Source organism: Odocoileus virginianus, chromosome 1, assembly GCF_023699985.2.
Source record: "Odocoileus virginianus isolate 20LAN1187 ecotype Illinois chromosome 1, Ovbor_1.2, whole genome shotgun sequence".
Classification (NCBI taxonomy): Eukaryota; Metazoa; Chordata; class Mammalia; order Artiodactyla; family Cervidae; genus Odocoileus; species Odocoileus virginianus.
The window spans coordinates 69,211,743-69,235,933 of record NC_069674.1 but is presented as its reverse complement, the minus strand read 5'-3'; the positions used below and the strand labels follow the sequence as shown (position 1 = coordinate 69,235,933).

At 43.1% G+C, this 24,191-nt stretch overlaps 1 protein-coding gene across 3 annotated transcripts in view; it reads left to right on the top strand.

Annotated features, from left to right (window-relative positions):
* Positions 1-24,191, top strand: part of LHFPL3 (LHFPL tetraspan subfamily member 3) — a 535,871-nt gene that overhangs the window by 472,202 nt on the left and 39,478 nt on the right. Inside the window, exon 3 of one of the 3 annotated variants that reach the window (XM_070469579.1) lies at positions 20,331-20,358. The exons of 1 other annotated variant lie outside the window; for it this stretch is intronic. In XM_070469579.1, the coding sequence (XP_070325680.1) occupies positions 20,331-20,347 (17 nt within the window). In that variant the 3' untranslated portion in view covers positions 20,348-20,358. Of the gene's footprint in view, positions 1-20,330; positions 20,379-24,191 lie in introns of all 3 variants that reach the window. One more of the 3 variants, XM_020907487.2, reaches the window with a different exon arrangement.

Sequence of the window (24,191 nt, the reverse complement as noted above, 5' to 3'; positions counted from 1 at the left end):
TTTTCCTCTCCACTGAATCCAGTATTGAATTGTTTTGCTCCAGTGAACTGCTAGAATTTCTCTTCTGGAAAAGCAGACCTCCACAGATGTGCTCTCCTCCATGAGTGATTGTCTAAGTCAGTGCTTACCAGGGGCTCCTGGACCCATGGCCAAGAGTAGCTGAAGCCAATTCACAGGGCACTTTACAAGGTCCACAGCCAAGGCCAAGCACACAGGAGACTCAGCCCAGAGGTGGACGAGACTTGTTCCAGGTCCCTGAGTATATGATCTATGAAAATGAAAGTGAAGTGAAAGTCGCTCAGTCACATCTGACTCTTTGCAAGCCCATGGACTATATACAGTTCATGGAATTCTCCGGGCCAGAATACTGGAGTGAGTAGCCTTTCCCTTGTCCAGGGGATATTCCCAACCCAGGACTGAACCCAGGTCTCCTGCATTGCAGGTGGATTCTTTACCAGCTGAGCCACAAGGAAAGTCCAAGAATACTGGAGTGGGTAGCCTATCCCTTCTCCAGCAGATCTTCCCAACCCAGGATTTGAACCGGGGTTTCCCGCATTGCAGGTAGATTCTTTACCTGCTGAGCTATGAGGGAAGTCCGTGATCCATAAGACAGAACCAAAGCCAAAAGGGCCTGTAGCCTAGTCCTCAGGGGACAGTATTGTTCCTGGGTCTATAGGCATGACTGTGGTCAGCCAGTTAGATGCCTAAATGAGAGTCTTTCTCCTAAAATAGCTTTCCTCATTCTTAGACTGTACTGGCATTTCATAGTCTCCACCTGGATCCCACAGTTCCCACAAAGGTACTTTTGTCTATGGATGGATTCCACTTTGTTGTTGTTGAGGAAGGAATATAAGTAACAAACATCTTCTTCAGCCATCTTGCTGATGTCACTCATTCTGGATACCTAAATTAATCTTTTCTGCAAGTTTTCTGTCTCTAAAACAATACTATTATGTTGTAGCAAATTTTTAATAAACATGCAAGGGAATACCAGCCAGAGAAAATCTATTCCATGGGTTTTAGCAAGTGTACGTAGGTGTGAGAACATGCAGAAATGTGACTGAGTGGGCTGCACAATATCCTCCTCCTCCCTCCAGAGTAGCACAGGCGCCCTGCTCATAGTGTCCACCCCAGGGTCAGATAGCCTGCCTCCATAAGAGCAGAAGAGACAGGAAATGAAGGTTTCTGATCCAGAAGCACTTGGAGCTATGGACAGGAGGTTGTTTAATGCAGATGCACTCTGAAGTGGGGAGAATCATCTTGGTTCTGAAATGAAATCCTGAATTATTCCTTAAGTACATTTTACTGTTCCTGCTCCTCAGAGAAAGCTAAGTCTTAGTTCCAGGGGGTATAACCTTGTCAGCCCAAATGTTCTAGAAAACAAAGACTAGACCCATTAAAGTCATTCCATGTGATGCTGAACTCAGGAGATCTGATTTAGTCTATAATGCGACCAGCTCACTACATTTCTTTATAACCTTGTTTTTGCTATCTTTGAAGGCCTAAAGTAGCAGAGCTTCTGGAGTTGCAAAAGCAGGCAGAGGAACAAATTAAATAACCCATTCTCCCACCTCCAAGTGAAACCTCATTTAGATGCAATAAACTGCTTAAATAAGAATATAGGTGAAGCACTTTGCAAACACAGATTAAGTGGTATAATCAAAGGTTGGTAAATTTACTAAGAGTTTTTTAGAGAGCTACTTAGTTTTGTTGAATTGGAGGGTGGAGATGATAACAACCTGCATATATCAAGAAGACATCAATACCAGCGAGAGAAAGCTTATTGAGTGAAGCATGAGGGGCTGAACTTAGAATTTGGTGACAATATCACCTGGAGGAGGAACAGGGGAGAATCTCTCAATAATTCACAATCATCAATTATAACTGGGACTTTGTGCATTTAAGGAGTTTTCCATGATACCAAGTGAATGAATGAGACTTCTGTAGTCCAAGGCTCACTGTATTCCAGAATTGATCCTAGTCTGAAGGGTCTTTCTCGAAGGTGGAAACATAGAGCTTAAATAAACTCTAGTGTAGTCCTGATGTTCCTAAATACAGGTGTTCTGAAGTATTCAGCCTTGGTCCAAATCAATATTTGATGCAGAAAATGCTAAATTCTTAGTAAAGCACATTTAAGTAAAAACAAGGCCCCTCTTCATCCTAGTCTAGTTCTGAATGTTTTCCTCCTGCTGCAGCATTTCTCAGCATAACCACTGTTGACATTTTGGACCCGCTAATTATCTGGGTCTCAGGGGCTTTCCTGTGCATCTCAGGATGTTTAGCAGCATCCCTGACCTGTACCCATTCTAAGCCAGTAGCACTCTTAAGTTGTAATAAACCAAAATGTGTCCAGTTATTGCCAAATATCCCCTAGGATCCAAAATTTCCCCCTGACTGAGAACCCTTGGCAAGGAAGGAGTGATCTTTTTCTAATTCACATAAAGGCAGCCTGTGGGCTATCAGTGGCCTTTTAGCAAATCCCTCTTTGTCCAACCCCTAAAACCAAGTAACCCATAACAGCTTGAGGGAATCATAGATTGAAGAGTGGCTGTAACCTTCAGCAAAGGTCTAACACAGGCAGGCCATGAATGGGAGAGTAAAAGTAAATAATTTTAGGGACTGTGGGCTTGTACACAAAGATTGCTTTGTTCTGATTGTTCATTCTACCAAGAAGTAGCTGTTAAGTGTCTGCTCTGTAACTGTCTTGGTGCTATACCAGCAAGGAATACAAAACCAAAGTAACTTGGAGCCCCAAGCCTCTAGAACTTTAGAGTGTGCATGAAGAAATGAACATAGACATGTACATCAGTAGGATTATGGCCCAAGCAATATGTGATGAATAGAAATAGTGATACATGATAGCATATTCCATAGGTCCTGCAGCAAGGTATGTGGAGAATGTTATTAACAACTCCCCAGATTAATAAATAATTTCAGAAAAAAGATAAATTGGTCCCCCAAAATTTCTCTCTTACCAGAATTTTTTATTTTATAAGTATTTTTCATTTGAATGAAGAGTTTGGAATGCCCAGGTTCAAGGACTAGTTCTGTCCTAACTAGCTATGTGACTTACGACCTGTGCGACCTCCTTCTATAACCCTCCTACCTTAACTCATTCTCTCACTTTCTGTCTCTCATACATGCCTGCTTGAATGGATACTCAACGTTAAGTGCTGTTCTGTTTTGAGTTCCTGGACCTATGGCTTCCAGTGTCCGCTCTCTATGTGTTTAGACAACAGCCCAATGACTGCTCTAGGCCTCAGTTTTCCCTTCCCTAAAATGAGAGGGCTGGGCTGGATGATCGCTCAGACCTTCCAGCTACAACATTCTGCGACTCTGGGGCCTTTTGGGTCATTGTCTCCAGGTGACTGTATTTATTGAGCAGGTTTGGTTTACTTCACTCCGAGCTTAATTTTTCATCCTCTGAAGTATTTCATCTCAGAGTGTTTTATATAAAAAATCATATTTCCAAATCTGCAATAGCTTTAGCTTGAAATATATGTTATGCCAGGGAGATCACTATAGATTTGTAAAGCAAAACTCCAAAACATTAAATAGCCCTTATGGGCTTTAAAGTTAATTTGTGCTTTAAAAATAATTTGATCCTAAATGTGTCAGAATGAATGGGCTTGACATGAGCCTTTCAGTTTTTTGCTCCACTTCAGAGAGTGCACAAAGTACAAACTGTAAATCAACCTTCGCATTTGCTAGTATGGCCACTAAGCTGAACAAAAAAAGAAGAAGAAGAGGAAAAGAAATATAGATAATAAACTATTCAAACAAGATTTAGGAGCTTGGAAAGCACAGGGCCCAGCTTGTGACTTCCCTTCTTTAAATTACTCTTGTTTGTGTGATTTGGCTGGTGTCTAGACATGCAGAGGATGGACATTGGAAACAATAGGTCCACTAACTTAAAACAGAATAGCACTTAATGTTGAGTATCCATTTCAAGCAGGCATGTATGAGAGAGAGAGAGAGAGTGGGTAAGTGAGAAAGAGAGAGGATATGTTAAGATAGGAGGGTTGTAGAAGGAAGTGGCACGGAGATTAGAAGGTTCCAAATGATCACTCCCCTTCTCCAGTCAGGTTGGCATGGGTCAGGCATAACAACAGCGAGCCTAATGAAGCATCTTCAGAAAACAGGAGTAGTTCATGGTATGGATTTCTATAGAATTTGCTGTCACACATTAGCTACTCTGTTAAAAAGAGAGAGAGAGAGAGAAATAAGCAACATGGAAATGTGATGAACTTGGGGTCAGATTGATCCAAGATCAAATCTTACCTCTACCACTTTCTAGTTATGTGTTCTTGGACAAGTTATTTAACCTCTTGGAGATTGCATTTTCCTGTCTACAAAATGGATATAGTAAGCCCTATAATCCAGAACTGTTGTGAGGATTAAACGAAATAATGTATGTTTCCAGACTGAGTCAGCTACATATAACAGAAAATTCAAATAATAATACCTTTAACACAGAGACATTGATTTTCCTTCATATAGTATGAATTCTAATTGTAGCAGTTCATGACTGGCAAGGGGCTCCACAACATCAAGAATCTCCCAGCTTCCTTGTTTAATTTGCTGTATTATCTTTAGCTTGTGGCTTGTATCCTTGAGATTACCTTGTGATCATAGGATGGTTGCAGCAGTTCCAACCATCACATTTGCATTTCAGATAGGAAGAAGAAGGAAGGACAAAAGAAGCTTGCCTTCCAGCTAACTGTTTAAAACATTTTCCTAGATTCCCCAAGTCTTCCCTGTAGCTCAAATGGTAAAAGAATCTGCCTGCAACACAGGAGACCTGGGTTCGATCCCTAGGGCATGAATATCCTCTGGAGAAGAGAATGGCAATCCACTCCAGTATTCTTGCCTGGAGAATCCCATGGACAGGGGAGCCTGGCAGGCTACAATCCATGGAATCGCAGAGTTGGACATAACTGAACAACTTAGCACTATAATACACTAGATGCCCCACCCAATAATTTTTATTTATAACTCATTGGTCTTACCTATCTTGACGAGAGACTGGAAGAGTTAGGATTTTAGATGGACATACTGCTACCCTCAAGAAGATAGGGGATTAAGGCAAAATGAAAGAATGGATTGGGTAGTTAATTAGTAGTCTCTCATGGTATGTAAGGAGAAGGCAATGGCAACCCACTCCAGTACTCTTGCCTGGAGAATCCCAGGGACGGTGGAGCCAGGTGGGCTGCCATCTATGGGGTCACACAGAGTCGGACACTACTGAAGCGATTTAGCAGCAGCGGTAGCATGGTATGTAAAGCACCTAGCCAAAGGAAGCTATCAGTGAATAAAAGCTATTATTTAATGAATATGATGTTGTGTTAGTTGCTCATTCATGTCCACCTCTTTGCTGACCCCATGGACTGTAGCCCACCAGGCTCCTCTATCCATGGAATTCTCCAGGGAAGGATACTGGAATGGGTAGCCATTTTCTTCTCCAGGGGATCTTTATTTAAAGTATTCTTAAAACTATTTTGGAAATGCTAGGCTCCTCTCATGATTCTGACTCCCTTAGAAGGCCTATTCAATCTTTGGGTCGAGGCCCACCTCTCAGAGGCCTCTGCCACCCTTTGGAGACTTCACAAAAGAAGTCAGACCCTCTTCCAGATGACAACCCTTGGCATTTTGAAAGCCACTTTCCTGTACTTATTAGATTGTCTCAGCTCAAGACCAAACACCCCCTGATCCTTAAAGTCAAATGGTATTGTCAGAAGTCCTGAACATTCTGCTGTGAACCAGATCTCTCTTTAGCAGGGCCTTGTACAGCAGAACCAAATGATCCAGGTGAGGACAACCCAAGAGGAAACAGAAGTTCTGTCAGTTTCCTAGTTTTAGACTCAGTTTCTGCAGCCCACTACTGCTGTTCCTGACTCAAATCAGCCCTGGCAAACTCTCATCTGAGGTTCTGAGACAGCCTGGGCCTCTTTCTATGGGACAGCCTAAGAAATACAGTTAACCTTCCTGGGTGCTGATGGTGTTAGAGCAGAGAAACAGGACCTTTGGGTCTCTGTCCCCACTGCCCTCAGACTCCCCATACCCACAGGAGGGTGCTGTCTGTTCCCAGAATTAGCAGGCAAAGGGTCAAGGACATGGCCTCACAGCATGAGGAGGGGAGAGCCCTGCCCCAGCAAGCAGAGAACCCTAACTCAAATCTAGCTCCCTCCCTGCCCTGTTGTCCAAAACCAAGAGACCTAGATGCCCAGATATCCTTCCAGCAAAGGAGCAGTGTCTTGGAGTATAGAACTTATGCCTGAGGGTACTGGCCTGATGGCCCTTCCCAGGGCTCAGGAGCACATAGCCAGCAGCCCTTCTGTCCTCCAACCACAGGAAAGATGGGTGAAGGCTCCCCAGGCCAGAGAAGCTGAAGAAGTTAGCCAGACAGATGGTGTAAGTAGAAAGGTAAGGGGAAAAAATTGTCCCCAAAACATACTGATTCCCAAAGCTCATCCTTATGAGGCCCAGGCTGCAGTTCAATCCCAAACTCCTGGTCTCAGGACTTGCCTTCTGGAAAGACAGGACCGCCAGTCAAGAGCCTCCTAGAATAGTTCTATTCTTGTTGACCAAGGGTCCACAGCCTGGCTTGCCTAACATCAAAGGCAAGTAGAAATGGGAAATTATAAAGGGAGAGAATAGAAAAAATATAGAATGACCTACTTGTGCTATGAGGAGTGATAGAAGTCACAGGTGCCTTTTAAGTCATGGATTGCTGGATTTTCATGGAAGATATGGACAAAAAGTGGTTTCCGTTTGGCTAGCATGGGCATCCAAAGCATCTACTTCTGCTTCATTGACTACACTAAAGACTTTGACTGTGTGGATCACAAGAAACTGTGGAAAATTCTTAAAGAGATGGGAATACCAGACTACCTTACCTGCTTCCTGAGAAATCTGTATGCAGGTCAAGAAGCAACAGTTAGAACTGGACATGGAATAATAGACTGGTTCCAAATTGGGAAAAGAGTATGTCAAGGCTGTATGTTGTCACCCTGCTCTTTAACTTATATGCAGAGTACATCATGCAAAATGCCAGGCTGGATGAGGCACAAGCTGGAATCAAGATCGCCGGGAGAAATATCAATAACCTCAGATATGCAAGATGACACCACCCTTATGGCAGAAAGCAAAGAGGAACTAAAAAGCCTTTTGATGAAGGTTAAAGAGGAGAGTGAAAAAGCTGGCTTAAAACTCAACATTAAAAAAATGAAGATCATGGCATCCAGTCCCATCACTTCATGGCAAATAGATGGGGAAACAATGGAAACAGTGACAGACTTAATTTTCTTGGGCTCCAAAATCACTGCAGATGGTGACTGCAGCCATGAAATTAAAAGACTCTTGCTCCTTGGAAGAAAAGCATGACCGATCTAGATAGCATATTAAAAAGCAGAGATATTACTTTGCCAACAAAGATCCATATAGTCAAAACTATGGTTTTTCCAGTAGTCATGTATGGATGTGAGAGTTGGACCATAAAGAAAACTGAGTGCTGAAGAATTGATGTTTTTGGACTATGGTGTTGGAGAAGACTCTTGAGAGTCCCTTGGGTGGCAAGGAGATCAAATCATCAGTCCATTTCCATTTCAAAGGAAATCAGTCCTGAATATTCATTGGAAGGGCTGATACTGAAGCCGAAAGTCCAATTCTTGGGCCACCTGATGCAAAGAACTGACTCACTGGAAAAGACCCTGATGCTGGGAAAGATTGAAGGCAAGAGAAGGGGATGACAGAGGATGAGATGGTTGGATGGCATCACCGACTCGATGGACATGAGTTTGAGCAAGCTACAGGAGTTGGTGACAGTCAGGGAAAAATCAGGGCTAAAGCACTGTCATACAGGAAAGTGACCTGAGGCCCCTCTCCTCCAGGAGCCCCTTGTCACCTTCTCCCATGTAGTCCCCATGAGTTCCTGCCTACATCAAACCCACCAGACACCCCAGCCAGATTCTCAAATTCTCTGAGAGCCTCCTTTCAGCACAATTTTCTCACTGAAAAAAAAGCAGATGCGGTGGGTATTTTCCTGCTTCACAAAACAATCGTCAATTTTAGTGATGTCAAGTCTCATAGAACACCTTAATTCATAAGAAAAAAGGTGCTTTGGAATGCTGTGCAACACACAGGGCATTGGGCAGGGGGAGGATGACGGAGGCTGCTTGATAGAGTGTAGTCTTCAGAGCATCCAGCCCTGAATTTAAATCACTACCCACCGAACCTGCACGACTACTTACTAATTAGTAAGAGGCTAAATTTGGGTAAGAGGCTAAATTTGGACTTACTGTCCTCATCTACTAATGGAGGATTAATAATACTTGCCTTCACAGATGTCATGGAAATGGACTAAGATGGCACAAGGAAATGCCTGTCATACACTAAATAGTCTCAGTCCCTCTGCTTGATCAGCCCTCCAGTTATTTAGGGACTAATGGTGTGTGTTCTCTGTAAGTTTTTTCCATCCCTTCTCTCTTCCTATTTTCCTATCTTTTGCAGTTTCAGTATATATTAATGAAAACCAAGCTGGAACAGTGAGAAAACTTTGAAATGGAATGAAACTTACAGAAATCAGCATTGTCTTTTGTTATTTTCTGCTCCAGTTAAAGAGCTTGGCACGGATGATAAATGTGAACATTTGTGAGTTTAACTGCAGCAGCAAACTGTCATAGGCCTTTCATGATGGAAAATCTAAAGTTGGTTGCATTGTCCATCATCCTATGGGGTGATATTAGTGCCCATAGCGTTGTGTTCTCTATTGAACAATAACAGAAAAAACAGGTAGCTGCAAAGGACCAAATTTTGCTCCCAGCTACTCAGTGACTCTAATTCATAGGGCTTGAGTACATATATCTGAGGAGAGAATAATTTTCTTCATAAACAATGTTCATTCTGTCCAAATGTGTCACAGAGTAATACTTCTGCAAAGCATATTTAACCCAGCAAATTGAGTCCTAAAGCATTTCTTTTACTCTGTCATTTCTCACTTAGAATACTTTTCATCCACCTCAAAAGGCTCCTTCCCTGTCATAGCTCACCACCTTGTCTTAGGAGCTTTCTGTTCAGTATTTCTACTTGATGCAAAGGTCAGACCAGATGGTGAGAATAACTAAATCCTCAGGAGGACTTTCCTGTCTCTGGATTCAGTCTGGGCTGAACCACAAACTCCTTGTGAATCCTCATTTCTCTTTCTCTCCTATATCTCCTGGACGCCCTTGGAAACTCTAATGCTTTTGTTATTTGACCTTAAATATTTTGTAGCATCATTTGCTTCCTAAAATTATGTGTCTGGGCCTAGTAGACATCAGTGGGGTCTGGCTGGGCAGGAGGGGTCAAGATGGCAAGACCAGGTGACAAAAAGTTGTGGCAGTTGCCATTGTCCAGTAGAGACAAACTCTTACATGAAGAAAGGGGACAGAAGGAAGACTTAGGGCCAAAAGCTAGCCGACAGGCTCCCAATGTAACAATGACTAGTTAATCAACACGCATGTGCACAATCCATTCAGCATGACCTACTCAGGTCTGGATGCTGAGAAGGCAGCTTCAGTTACATGATGGTTTGGGTGGATCATGCCCAGTGAATTCCTTTAATAGATCTCCATACTGCCGAGACATTTGTACCTCTTACCAGATGTTCCTAAACCACTAAAGGCCATTGTAGCCTTGGAGAAGTAGGGATACTTTTTATTTTGATACAGGTAGAAGACAGTTATCAGCCAGATTTATACGCATTAAACAAGTATAAGTGTGTTTTCCTGGCATTTTTTTTTGCCATTCATTCCTTCCTTGCATTCTCTTCACTTGTGTGTGTTCCTTTGTGAATTTTCTGTAACAGTTAGCAGTGTGGTCTCTGGAGTCAGATGCCCTGGGTTCAAATCTTGACCTTTCCATTTACTATCTGTGTGGCCATGGGTGACATATTTAACTGTAAAGACCTCAGTTTACTGATCCTCACATTATAATGGAAATGAGAATGGTGCCTATCTGATTGATTTATTGAGATGAAATGAATGAGTGCTCATAAAGACCCTATTATCAGATGCAGAGTAAGCACTCATTGGGTATTATTCAATCAACCAACATTTGCTGTGTGTTTTGCTGGTAAGAGTGAGCTTTAGTGAGCTCTCCAGGGTGCTTCACACTTTGCATCTAGGCAGCCAATATCCACAGCCTAGGAAACTCACTGTAGGCACAAGTAGCACCAACAAGAAAGCTGAGATGAGCTGTGATCCTCAAACAGTTGTCACTTGTTCATCCTTTCATTTCAGTCAGTAAACACCTATTGAGCACCTACTATGTATTAGCATAATTCTGGAAGATGGAGATAAAATAGCAAACAAGGTAGACAAAAATCCCACTTCTCTTAGAGTTTGTTTTCTACTGGAGAGAGACAGACTTTATATTTAAGAAGCAAGAAGATACCAGAGTTAAAAAGTGCTACACAGAGAATTTAAACTAGGTTGTTGTTGTTGTTCAGTCATGTCTGACTCTCTGTGACCCCATGGACTGCAGCACACCAGGCTTCCCTGTTGTTCACTATTTCCCAGAGTTTGCTCAAACTCATGTCCATCAAGTCAGTGATGCCATCCAACCATCTCATCCTCCGTCATCTCCTTCTTCTCCTGTCTTCAGTCTCTCCCAACATCAGGGTCTTTTCCAGTGAATCAGCTCTTCACTTTAGGTGGCCAAAGTATTGGAGATTCAGCTTCAGCATCAGTCCTTCCAGTGAATATTCAGAACTGACTTCCTTTAGGATTGACTGGTTTGATCTCCTTGCTGTCCAAAGGACTCTTAAGAATCTTTTCCAGTACCCCAATTTGAAGGCATCAGTTCTTCAGTGCTCAGCATTTTTTATTGTCCAGCTCTCACATTCATACATGACTACTGGAAAAACCATAGCTTTGAATATGTAGACCTTTGTTCGCCAAGTAATGTCTCTGCTTTTTAATATGCTATCTAGTTTGGTCATGCTTTTCTTCCAAGGAGCAAGCGTCTTTTAATTTCATGGCTACAGTCACCATCTGCAGTGATTTTGGAGCCCAAGAAAATTAAGTCTATCACTGTTTCCATTGTTTCCCCATCTATTTGCCATGAAGTAATGGGACTGGATGCCATGATCTTTGTTTTTTGAATGTTGAATTTTAAGCCCGCTTTGTCACTCTCCTCTTTAACCTTCCTCAAGAGTTTCTTTAGTTCCTCTTTGCTTTCTGCCATAAGGGTGGTGTCATCTGCATATCTGAGATTATTGATATTTCTCCCTGCAGTCTTGATTCCAGCTTGTGATTCATCCAGCTCGGCATTTCACATGATGTACTCTGCATATAAGTTAAATAAGTAGGGTGACAACATACAGCCTTGACATACTCCTTTCCCAATTTTTTAGGAGCCGTGATGGGAGCTATTTTATGTGTTTAGTTGCTCAGTCATGTCCAACTCTTTGCAACCCCATGGACTGTGGCCTGCCAGGCTCCTCTGTCCATGGGATTTTCCAGACAAGAATACTGGAGTGGGTTGCCATTTCCTTTTCCAGGGAATGGGAGCTATCTGATGACTGTAAACTGGGAGTGATGTAATCTGACTTAAACTTTTAAAGGTACACCCTGACTGTCTTTTAAACTAGGTAATAAGTAGCTCTCATGTATAATTGTCCATATACCATCATCTTGATTTCCAGAGGCCCACATTTGTGAGATGGTAAGACTAAAGGCAAGGACAACTGGTCTGCCATTCAGCTGATTGGCCCACACAGGGGTTAAACCTATACCTTTGTCTTCTTTAGCACCATTTCATATCAGTTGAACCAGGCATCTCTGCCCTGAAGTGTACAGATCAAGTGAGTTTATCTTCCTCACTAAACTATATACTCTTTAATAATACTGTAGTCACTACATTTTACTGAATGTTGACTATGAAATGTATGTCATTCAATTCTCATAATAACCCCATTTGTAAACACTACTATTATGTCCAATTTAATGCAAGAAACGGAACCTTGGAAAAGTTAATTAATTTACCTGAGATCATGGCTAGAGCATACCAGATTTAAACCCAGGCTGACTCCAAAACCTATGCAAAAATTTAGCTGCCACACTGCAGTGTCATCCCTTGTTTATTACTTAATCATATTCACAATACATGTCAAGATGTTTGACAGATATTATTAGATGCTCAATAGGTGATTGTTGAATGAATAAATGTTTAATGCTTTGCTGACTTCCCTTCAGGCATCGCTCACACTGCTTTGGAGAAGCACTGTAACCTTGCTCACCATAAAGCTTTACCCACTGTCCTTATGTTATGCAGAATTGTCCATGAGACTGTCCCTATAACTGGAACCACCCATATGATCATTAATTTTATGATCAACTTCACTGGGCTAAGAGATGCCCAGATTGCTGGTAAGACATCATTTCTGGGTGTGTCTGTGAGGATATTTCCAGAACAGAGTAGACTGAGTTAAAAAAGATTACCCTCACCAGTGTGAGTGGGCGTCATCCCATCTGTTGAGAGTCTGAATAGAACACAAAGCTGGAGGAAGGGCAGATTTGCTCTCTTGCTTCAGATGGAATGTCCATCTCCTCCTGCACCATTAGCATGCCTGGTTCTTGGCCTTCAGACCTAGACTGGGACTCAGTACCATCAGCTCCCCTGGTTCTCGGGCGTTTGGACTTGGACTGAATTACACCACTGGGTTTCCTGGTCTCCAGGCTGCAGACAGCAGATCATGGGACTCCTCAGCCTTCGTAATTACATGAATCAGTTCTTATCATCAGTTACACGTGCGTACCTATCTCCCATTGGGTTGGCTTTTCTAGAGAACTCTAATACAACCTATATAAAGACTTACATACTTGACTTACATAAATTTTCCTTGATATTATCTGATTAGGTGTGTCTCCCCAACTAGTTTAACCATTTTGGGGAGCAGTGGTTCCCAACTAGAAGGATGGAATGAGGAGACACATGAGAACCACTTGAACTTTTTCAAACTCCAGAAGTTCCAAGTGCAGCACCTCCTCTCCCCCAACAAATCCTCATCCTAGATGGGTAGGAGAGGAAATGTCTAAGTTGATACAAGTTTCCAGGTGTTTCTGATATGTTTCACCAAACACTTCCAACATCCCCACCTTGGCACACACACATCTCGGTTTAGAGACAGTCAGTTCTATATTTTCATTTAAATAAAGGCTGATCTTCTTAGAATTGAAATTAAATGATGAGGCTTTATGTGGCTGACATGAACATAAATACATCCAGACTTCTACTGTACTGCTTAGTAAATAAATCATTATCCTCAACACTTTTACAGGTGGGTTTTCACAGAAGATGGAGTTACATACTTACATACTTATGTTTCACTGTGTCTTTTTCAGAATTAGACTTCTATCACATAGTATACAGCTTACATTAATGTTTTACGAGAACTTAATAAATGTAGAGCAGGACTGCCCCATAGAACAATAATGGGAACATTCTCTATCTGCTCTGTCCAGTCCAGTGTCCTGGACTAGACACGTGGCTTCTGAGCATTTGGAAAGTAGCTAGTGAGACTGGGGAACTAATTTTTTTAATTGTTTTTATTTTAATTAAGTTAAATATAAATAGCATCCTGTATCTAGCAATTTGTTGTTGTTGTTCAGTCACTAAGTCGTGTCTGACTCTTTGCGACCCCATGGACTGCAGCATGCCAGGCTTCCCTGTCCTTCATCATCTCCCAGAGTTTGCTCAAATTCAAGTCCTCTGAATTGGTGCTGCTGTCTAACCAGCTCACCCTCTGTCACTCCCTTCTCCTTTTGCCTTCAGTCTTTCCCAGCTTCAGAGTCTTTTCCAATGAACTGGCTCTTCACATCAGGTGGCTGAAGTATTGGAGCTTCAGCATCAGTCCTTCTAATGAATACTCAGGGCTGATTTCCTTTAGGATTGACTGGTTTGATGTCCTTGCAGTCCATTGGAATGTACAAGTACAGTATAAAGAAACATCCTTCCATTTTTTTTTTAAGCCAAAATAATGTAGAGCTAGGACCCATTCCTTTCTATAAAATCCAAAGCAAAAACAACAGTACTGTAAAAACCTAGAAGAAACTCTACCATGTTTACATTTCCACTGGGAAATGAATTCTTAACAAAAAAGAAATTTCTGACCCAGGATAGACAAATGGAGGTAGGACGCAAAGAGGCATTCCCAAGGGGAGCTCCCTGGCAAACTCCGAGTTGTCTATGAGACATGGAGCATAGAGAGGTTGTCAGGGAGAGAGAAATTCCCCCTCAGAGGAAAAGCTAAATGTGTTTTTAGCCACCTGTCACCCCGGAGGGAGGACAGGATGGCAATGTTAAGTTGGTAAGGTTGTAAAACAAGAACTTAACTACTACTGCACAAGGCCAGCTGAGGTGTTTAAAGTGCATCTTAACCAATGCAACTTCTTTGCTGAAATCCAGACAGACTGATGCTTCCTAGATGGCAGATTCGAAACCTGCATCTGTTTCACCTTGGAAAATCAGCATTTCCATTAAAAATTCCATTCCACAAAAATAGAACGTGCTGAATTTTCATCTAAATCAAATATTAGGAAAGTCAGAACGTGACCCCAGATTCAGAAAGAGAGAGAGTGAAGAGAAAACAGGAATACAGGACACACAGGCTCCACTGCAAAAATGTGAACCAGGAAAAAAAACAGATTCTGTACAGAAGCATCCACCAAAGGAACAAAGATGGGAGGGATGTAAACAGAAGTTTATTCACGGGCCAGACAGGAGCAGTGATGAGTTCTAAGCTAGGACAGCCTTTCTTAAATCAGGTTTGGGGCATGTATGCTTGCAGAGAGATGGGGGTCTTGAAGTTTAATAAGGACGTTTAGGTTTTGTGCTTTCATTTTACCAATTATAAAGGTAAAATTTGTCTTTTCTCAGTGACACTTCTCAATTGAAAATCTTATTCAAAGAATGAGACTTTCTTATGTAACTGTTTCTCAAGTGCTGATTAAGAAAATTTACCATAGGTCCTATAGAGTTATTTTCCTTTAAAGAAGTCCATAGTTTATTCACATTTGGGGATCAGTGGCCTAGTGGCAGACCACACAAACCTTTTGATTTGTATTTTGTTGGAGGAGTTAACGCAGTTTTCTAACTTTGCCCTTAACTCTCTTGTGAAGAGGTTAAATCGTTCCAAACTCAGAAGGCAGGCTGGACATACTCTTCCTAATATATTCCCTGATGGATATCTTTGTACTCTTCTATTGCAAATGGGAAACAGTGTGGTGGGCAGGGTGGTCCTGGAGCACTAGTCAGGGGCTCTGCCTCTAACCCTGACTCTCCCAATTGGCTTTCACTTGTCCTCTCTGAGCTTTTGTTTCCTCATCTGAAAAATGAAGCCGAGGACTGGATAATTAATTACCAAGGTCACATCCAGCTTAGACTTCTTTGATACTCACAATAAATTGCAGCGTCATCTCATATGTCTTCTATGAAAGGCCTCTCAGCTGAAAATGCTTTTTTACTAGGACTCTCTTTCATTTCTGTTCTTTTCATTGTTACACTCTACCACAGAGCACCAAAGGGTCAGGAGGTGATGCATCTGAAGGGGAAAAAAAAAATCAGTCAACACTCAGCCTTCCATCTATTATCTGCTACTACCTAGGAAGTGGGAAATTAAACTATAGAACCCAAACTCCAAGGACTCAGTGTAAATCACCCAGATACAAAAGAAATACTCAGGGGGACATTTGGGCTGGTTTCTGTAAAGTTTCCAGTGAATGAGACAGATATTCATTCAAGTGTGAGTAAATCAAATGGAAACACAAAAACTATGTCTGCTTTTATGTTTTGAGTATTATAAATATTAAAATTGCTTAATGAGTGGACTCTCAGCCTGCTGGTTGATCTTCTACTCTGACAGCGACACATATTTAGTGAGCTCTCAAAACAGAGGTGCCGCATTTGAGCAGTGATTGTACACAAGGTCTGTGTGCATCTATAGCAAAGAGAAGAGGACGCTGGCCACACGTGGACATGGAACCACCAAGCCACTGCTGCCTTTTGGTAGAGGTAACGCATTTCCTTTTCTCTAAGAAGTCTTCTCCCACTCTTATGGAAGGACGCACATAAAGTATTGCCTCAGCCATGATTGGAATATCATACCTGTCATCTGTGGGATAATTCTTAGAGTTCAGAGGGATCCAGAAGAGGTTTTCCTTGAGATCTGTGCAGCCAAGACACAGCACAGAGCATCAAAGTACTCTAAAGATTACTCTGGCATCAGCTCCTCAGCCAGCAATAGAACCCATTCTGTTGACCTTTTCTTACGTTGGCTACCCACTAAAACAGCCTGAAAACTTATACCTGGAAATACCTATCATACCTTGGGAGGCAAGCACTGGGTCATGGGATCCAGAGCAGAATTTAGAAGTCACTGCAGTTGAACTCTTCCCTAAACTTCACCCCATGTAGAATGATGACGCCACAGCTGTCTTCCCTGCACCAAGGACTCCAGCCCTCCAGATGTGGTCCCACAGTCTGATGGGATCACTGATCCTCTGAGATTCATGGCATTTCTTCCCATCAGCAAGAAAAATGTGACTGCCTCTTTCTCTTCTGTTAAAATAACGCGCCCTTCTGGTCAGCATGGAATGAAAGCCCTCCAAGGCAATAGAGTGACTTATTTCAAATGGTTCCTTTTTTTTTTTTTTAGAGATGCTCATCCTCTTTATTTATTTATCTTTTAATTAGTTGGAGGCTAATTACTTCACAATATTGTAGTGGTTTTTGTCATACATTGACATGAATCATCATATAGTTCCCATTCTAGTTATAATTTAGCTAATTGCTTAATAATTCTATTTAAATGTCTCCATTGCTGCAAGTATCATTTCATTAGACCTGCTTTTTTCTGGTTAGAAATCCCTCTGCTCCCCTAAATATTTGCTGCCTCATTCTCCCGTTTGTAATTTTGCCAGAGCAGCATTCCATGCAACATAAGTAGCATCCCTTCAAAGAGGAGTTGGACACATCAGGGTGCCTCTCTGTGTTCCGGAGCCCAGGCTCTGTATTCTCTGTCCTTGAAGCAGTACCTGTGATTGGGAAAGATCTGAGAGTATGTCTTTAAGAAGCTAGCTTACCTGCCAGACAAATAAAAACTGCAGTCACCAGCAACCCTGACACACCCCTGCAGTGGGGGTCTGCTGTGCTTGACAGAGTAAGAGAGGCTGCCTGAGAAATAATCCAGGCCCATCCTTTAGGAGCCTACAGCCTAACTGGCAGCTGGGGGTATATTTACACCAAAGAATACCATCAGAGCAGAGGCCTTCTCAGAGCACAGCAGTCTGTGGTTGGACACATATACACACACCTCACACACACCACACACTGCATGGTGGGAGAATGCACTCCTGTGGAAGTCGAGAACCATGGTGGGATCTGTGCTCCAGGGGTGAGTATGCTTCCTGCCCAGGCAGCCTATAACCCACCCTTTCTGCCAAAGGTTGGTTAAGCCAGGGTACTAAACAGTCCCTGGCATCTTCCTTGTCATCCTTCTCTTCTGTGTTCAAGCAGCTAAAGATTTCAATGTTGCTTTTAATTTTTCGTTTGAAATGATGTTTTTAGTGCCGAATGTTCCAGCTTTAAAGAATCACATTGCTTCATCCAAATGCTCACGTCCCAGTGAATGCCAACACAATCCTTCCTGCCTTTGAAGAAGTGAGAAAGGGTGTGAGGGAACTTAGAGTGATGGGGGAGAGGCCTCCAGCTTCCTCCCTGGAGACTTTCTCAGACGGGTGATGAACAAGAAGTGACATAGTCAGGTAACTACCAGACAAGAGAAATCAGGAGAGGGTGAAATGGGAAGCAGGAGATGTGAGGTGTCAGAGGGGAAGGAATCAGGTGTCCCTGGGTCAGAAGGACAGGACAGCCATTACTCTGGGTTCATGGAATGCCACATTTTTTTTCTTTTTATTTTAATTGTTTTATTTTTTATTTTTTTAAATTTTTATTTCATAGTATAGTTGATTGAGAATGTTGTGTTAAGTAAGATGGTCCTAAAATAAAAAGGTTGTGCTTCAGGCGTACAGCAGAGTGATTCAGTTATACATACACATGTATCTATTCTTTTTCAAGTTCTTTTCCCATTTAGGTTATTACAGGATATTGACTGGAGTTCCCTCTGCTATATAGTAGGCCCTTGTTGGTTATCTATTCTATTTTTAAATGAATTAATTTGGTTGCACTGGATCTTCCTTGCTTCGCATGGACTTTCTCCAGTTGTGGCAAGCAAAGGCTGCTCTCTGGCTGTGGTTTGTGGGCTTCTCGCTGCAGCGGTTTCTCCTGTGGCAGAGCTCGGGCTCGAGGGCACATGGGCTCCAGTCGTTGCGGTGCCCGGGCTCAGCAGCTACTGCGCATGGGCTCAGAGCTCCCGCTCAGAGGTTGCTGCATGGACTTAGCCGGCGCACACCACGTGGACTCTTCCCAGACCAGGGACTGAACACATATCCCCTGCATTGGCAGGTGGATTCTTAACCCCCGGACCACCTGGGAAGTCCTGTCTGTTTTAAATGTAGCAGTGTGTACCTGTCAATCCCAAACTCTCAGTCTTGCCCTCCCCTCCCACCCATCCCCCACTGGTAATCATACATTTGTTCTCCAAGTCTGTGAATCTGTTTCTATTTTGTGAATAAATTTGTATCATTTTTTAAGATTCTGCATGTAAGTGCTATCATATGATGCTTGTCTTTCACTGTCTGATTTCACTAGTATGATCATCTCTAGGCCCTCCATGTTGCTGCAGATGGCATTGTGGCTGAGTAGTATTCCACTGTATACGTGTACCATATCTTCTTTATCCATTTTATCTGTCAGTAGACGTATAGGTTGCTTCCATGTCTTGGCTATCGTAAATGGCACCACTGCGAACATAAGAGTGCATGGATCCTTTTAAACCATGTTTTACTCCAGATATATACCCAGGAGTGGGACTGCAGGATCATATGGTAGCTCTATTTTTAGTTTTTAAAGGAACCTCCACATTGTCTCCATAGTGGCTCTTACCAGTTTACATTCCCAGCAACAGCGTAGAAGGTCTCCCTCTTCTCCATCCCCTCTCCAGCATTTACTGTTTGTAGACTTTTTGGTGATGGCCATTCTGACTGGTGTGAGGTGATACCTCATTGTAGTTTTGATTTGCGTTTCTCGCATATTTTCGTGTGCCTCTTGGCCATCTGCCATGTTTTTAAATTAGACCTGTCTCTGTAAGCAGATGCAGCACTAGGAGATGGATGTGAAGGAGGGAATTCACTGTGGAGGCAGGTAAAGAACTAGCAGGACACTAGTTCTGCCCACTCAGGGACACAGTGTAATCAGTGAAGGCAGTGTAATCCTCCTCAGAGCTCTCTACTTGCAGGTTCCTTTCAGGCTAAGGTCTCATACTCTCCTTGACCACAGTATCCTGCCGAGTGAGGTCAAAGCTGACAGAATGGATCTGGAAAAGAATAGAGGGGAGATGTGTGTCCTTCTGTTTGAATTGGTACTCATGGCCCACCCCTGTCCTAGCACTGGTCGCTTATTGCGTGAGGCACAGGGCAGAAACAAGGTAAAGCCTGTAAAATGCCAGCAGTCCGCAGGGTAACACCTGGTGATGTGCACATAGCCTGGGATTGTCCACCGTGAACCAGGCCTCAGGGCTCTAATCAATCTGTGTGTGTGCCATTGATTTTTATTTATCTTTCTTAAAAAGCAACTCTGAATTGCTTTGGAATTTGAAATGATGCCCTCAAAGAATTATAATAACATATAAACTATTGTTCAACCTCTGCATTTCTAACTTTGTCTCTTTTATTCATCCTAAGTGTTTTTTATTTCTTTGTTTTTCTTATTGAGCATCTTAAATTCTTGCTGAGTCATTAGCTTTCTGCAAAGTTTTAATCATCTAATCTGGGTGGTATTGCCTGAGGAAGCCAAAGATCAAAAGAACAACAGTGATAACTAATACTTAAATGATGCTTAGCATTGAATAGAACTGTTTAGGTATTTCACATGTGTTAATTTATTCCATCCTCACCACGGACTTATGAGGTAAGTGTTACTGTTAGACCCATTTTACAGATGAGGAAACTGAGGCATGGAGTCACACAGCTGCAAGTGGCAAAACCAAGGTATGAAACTAAACTCTGGCTCTCAGAACTGTATTTCTCACCACTATGAATCACATGTGTCTCTCTTCACACTGGGAATGGAATGGCCAGGAATGACACTGTTATTTTTAACCTTTAAAAATAAAAGTGCGAGCTCTTAATTTATTGTACCATTAACCATTCTGTTTTTCCCTCCTACACTCTCAGATGATGGAAATGCTTAAAGCACACTAAGGTAGTGTGAGACTACGCCATGTAAGTGTGAGCATGGCTGTGTTTCGTGCGCTTCTGCCGACCATCCCCGCATGGCTCCTCTGCTGTTCTGACTCCCGCTTCCGCCGCTTGGCAGTGGGGCCGCATGAACCGTCACTTTTAAGCCATAGAGCGCCTGTCTTTGTTCCTGATTCTGTATTTGTATTTCTCTCTCCTACAATCCCCAGAGAACTGCCGCTGTCAGCCTGGCACCTCCCTGGGAAGGAGCTGGGGATGCCTGGAGAAAGCGTTTGGTTATTGTTCTCTGACAATGAGCCCTCATATTGTCAGCTTTTAGGATTCTGGGCATGTGAACACATTCTCACGGCAGCATTCTACTCCATAGAGTGAAAACGTGTGTAGGCTCCTCATGCAAGCTGTGGTCACCAGTGCATCTTTGCTGTGCAGTGTTCTTCTGGGGCCACCAGCTTAAACAGATAAATGCTCTGTGAGTCTTCACAGGTGTGAATGCCATGTGAAAATAAATACCATGCGGCAGGGTTAAAATGAGCTATGGAGAAAAGTGGAAATCTCCTCATTTCTTTACTGTTTTCTCTGTACCTGTGTATATGGTGGACACATATACATATGTTGAACAAACATGCGATTATGAATGAGAAAGGGGAATAGTGTTTAAGCCACGTATGGGTTATATTGGCCTTTCATTGTACACACACATGCATGTGCACACACATTCCCTTTTGGTGTTCCTTGAATCTACATAAACCATATTTCTACTTTGAGTGAATTCAGTGTGATAAAATAGATTTACTGAATAAGTAAGTTGGGGAGAAGGAATCTGTGCCTGACACAGAGTCCTGACTTCCTGTACAGCCTCCCCACCTGACTGTGACTTCCGGGTTGGAACTTCCTGTTCTTGGTCTCCCTGAAGTTTCAAATGTGTCGAGAGGGAATTGGGTAGGAAGAAACTTAACAAGTTACTTGTTGTGATGACCAGAATTGGAAATTGCAGGGACTTTCATGAGATGTGACTAAGCACTTACTCCCCCTGCAGTGTTGGGACCCCTACCCATCATTTAGATACACAAAGAATTGTGGAGCTTAAGGGTCCTTAGAGATGGACTCTTCACTCCAGAACCCTTAATTCACAGATGACTGAGGGAAAGCAACCTGGCCACATGGGGCAGAGCCTGTATTGCAACTCAGTTCTCTTTCCATCCCAGCACCTATCAATGTGCTGCCCCCAGCTCATTTCTCTTTGGGAGAGAACCCTGTACCCAACCAGGAAGTGAATGAAGTGAAGGAGTCACTTTGATTTCATCCCAAGAAAGGACTCTAGGTCCCAATCCTGGCTCTGCCACTATATGTCTGGATGAACTTGGGAGAGTTACACTGCCCTCTCTGGACCTTGGGCTCCTGATCTATAAAATGACTTTGACAACAGCCAGTTTCAAAAAGTAAATGATAAGTTTGCTTCTAACTCAGCTGTTTCCATGCAGCTTCCTCCAGGCAGTATTCATTTCTCACTGTAGGATTATGGAGAAAATTATAGTTGGGCTATGTGCAAAGAGACAGCCCAGAGGAGCAAGAGCCCTGTGAGTCTCTGTTACTAAGTGAGGAACGATGAGGTCAGGAGGGACAAGGCACAGGAGAAAGGCAAATAGCCTGCCCTCCCCACACAGACCTACCACGTCATAGGGGGACGTGGCTGACCCCAGGTTTAGTTATCCCGGTTATGCTGATTTCTACAGTCTGAGGTTATCTGGCTGGTATCCACTTCTTTCCAAGACACCGGTGATTAGAGCTCTGGAACTTAAGGACACTCAGTAGCTGGATTAAGTCACATTTTCTCCTTTTAGTGTATTGCTTAATGAACTAAGGGGGCCAGGGAAGTCACTGACGCAGTCCGAACATAATCTGAAAGCCACTTAAGGCAAGTGTAGAGACCCACATGTGCAAAGTTCCAGAAGAGTTTTGAGATACACTCCTTGTTTATGTAAAATTAGAAATACAGAGATTAACCAAATGTGCCATCTCATGTTAATAGAGATTTCTTTTCCCATGGTAAATCCAAGGCATTTTATGATGAATCTTTTTTAAAAAGCAAAGGATCATCACTAAGTTATCATTTGGCCCATTTTGGTTTCCATAGATCCAGTCTGGATTAACACACAATTATTTCCAAGATAGTGCATCAGGTCTGCAGCCGTCTTCCCTGTATCTGATGCTGATTTAGAGTTGGATGGGAAGAACAGGACAGGGAGGTGGAAATACAGAAGTAGATAACTTCCTGTGCATGGTCTTAGGTTCTTAATGCTGCTGGACAAAATGGAGAACTGCAAAGAGCTGTGACCTTGAAAAGTACTATTGGGACAGAATTTCAGCTCCATCATTTTGATGGAGTAGGGGCTTTGTAGGCAGCAAACCTGGCTGGAAGGGTCGCTCTAAAGGATTCTTAAAGCTACATTTGCGTGGCACTTCACATAAGATTGAAAAATGCCAGTAGACCTTGTCAATGGGAGGGAGCAGCTTTTGGAAATTCAGGCCTCTTCCAGCTCCTTCCTGGCCCTTCAGATAATAATTGTCCTGCTGAGCCCTCTAGTGGCCGTACTGGTAACTACAGGAGACCGTGGTGAGAGGGGAGGAAGTCAGACGCTGTGGAAAGCCCCAAAACACAGTTTTTTGGTGCTTGGTGGCCTGTCGGTGTGGGAACATGCCCAGATGGCTGCTACCATGGTGATGATGACTTTGCCTTATCATCTGCCTCTGGTTATTCCAGTGTAGTTCTGGGATCTGCCGGACCCTTCAAGACTTGCGCTAAGACAATACCCTAACCCCACTGTTACCTGAAACCAAACTGAGTTCGCAAGAGTCTGAAGAGCCAGCCAGAGGTCTGGCCACCTGACAGGCATATGTACTAACCCACGTCTGTCCCCCGGGGTCCTAGTGTTGACCCACCTGACTTCGGGGTCAGGGGACCCTGTACTTTCCCCGGACATTCAGCTCTAAAAGGGACAGAACACCAGCCCGCCGCTGCCTCCCACACTGTCCTCAGGGCTTCCGGGAACAGTAAGTAGGTTACACCTGACTGACACAAGGCTAAATTGTTTTAATTGTTCTAACCCAATGGTTTTCAAAGTGTGGTCCCCAGACCAGCAGCGTCAGCATCACCCAGAAACTTGTTAGAAATGTGGATGCTTAGGCCCCACCCCAGACCTACTGAATCAGAAACTCTGTGAGTGGGGTCCAGCCACCTGTATCTTTCAGGCTTCCGGGTGACAGTGAGACTCGCCCTGGTTTGAGGCCCCTGCTCCAAGTAGTGATTCACAAACATCAGTATATAAGTGATGGCAAACTCTCAGCTTACTTAAATGTGGACGCTGACCCCTTACCCACAGGGATTTCATAGTTGTGCAGTGAGGATGCAGAAAGATGATTCATAAGCCATCATTCCATATAATTCTGATGGGAGCGATCCACACATCACTGTTTTGAGGAAGTCTGTTCTTAAAAGAACAGGGCCACCTTTGCCAGGACGGGTTAGCTTCCTCTCTTGAATGAGAGATAAAGAGTGTTCTCACATTTCCCTGGTTGTGAGAGAAACCTCGGTAAACGTTTCAGATACTCCAGGCCTTTGACGGAGGTCTCCCTTGGCAGATGAGGTGTTGCTGCAGCTGTGAGGAAGATCTCAGTGGGATCTGTATCATAATTCAACATGAGCCCTTCCTCTGGAAAGAAACAATAGTTACTGAGGGGACAGGAAGAGCAGGAGGCCTGCAGATCCTGGATCTCTGGTTGGTATGTCAGACTCAACCAAGAAGCTGTGTGCCATCTTGGCTATGAGTCCATCAGATA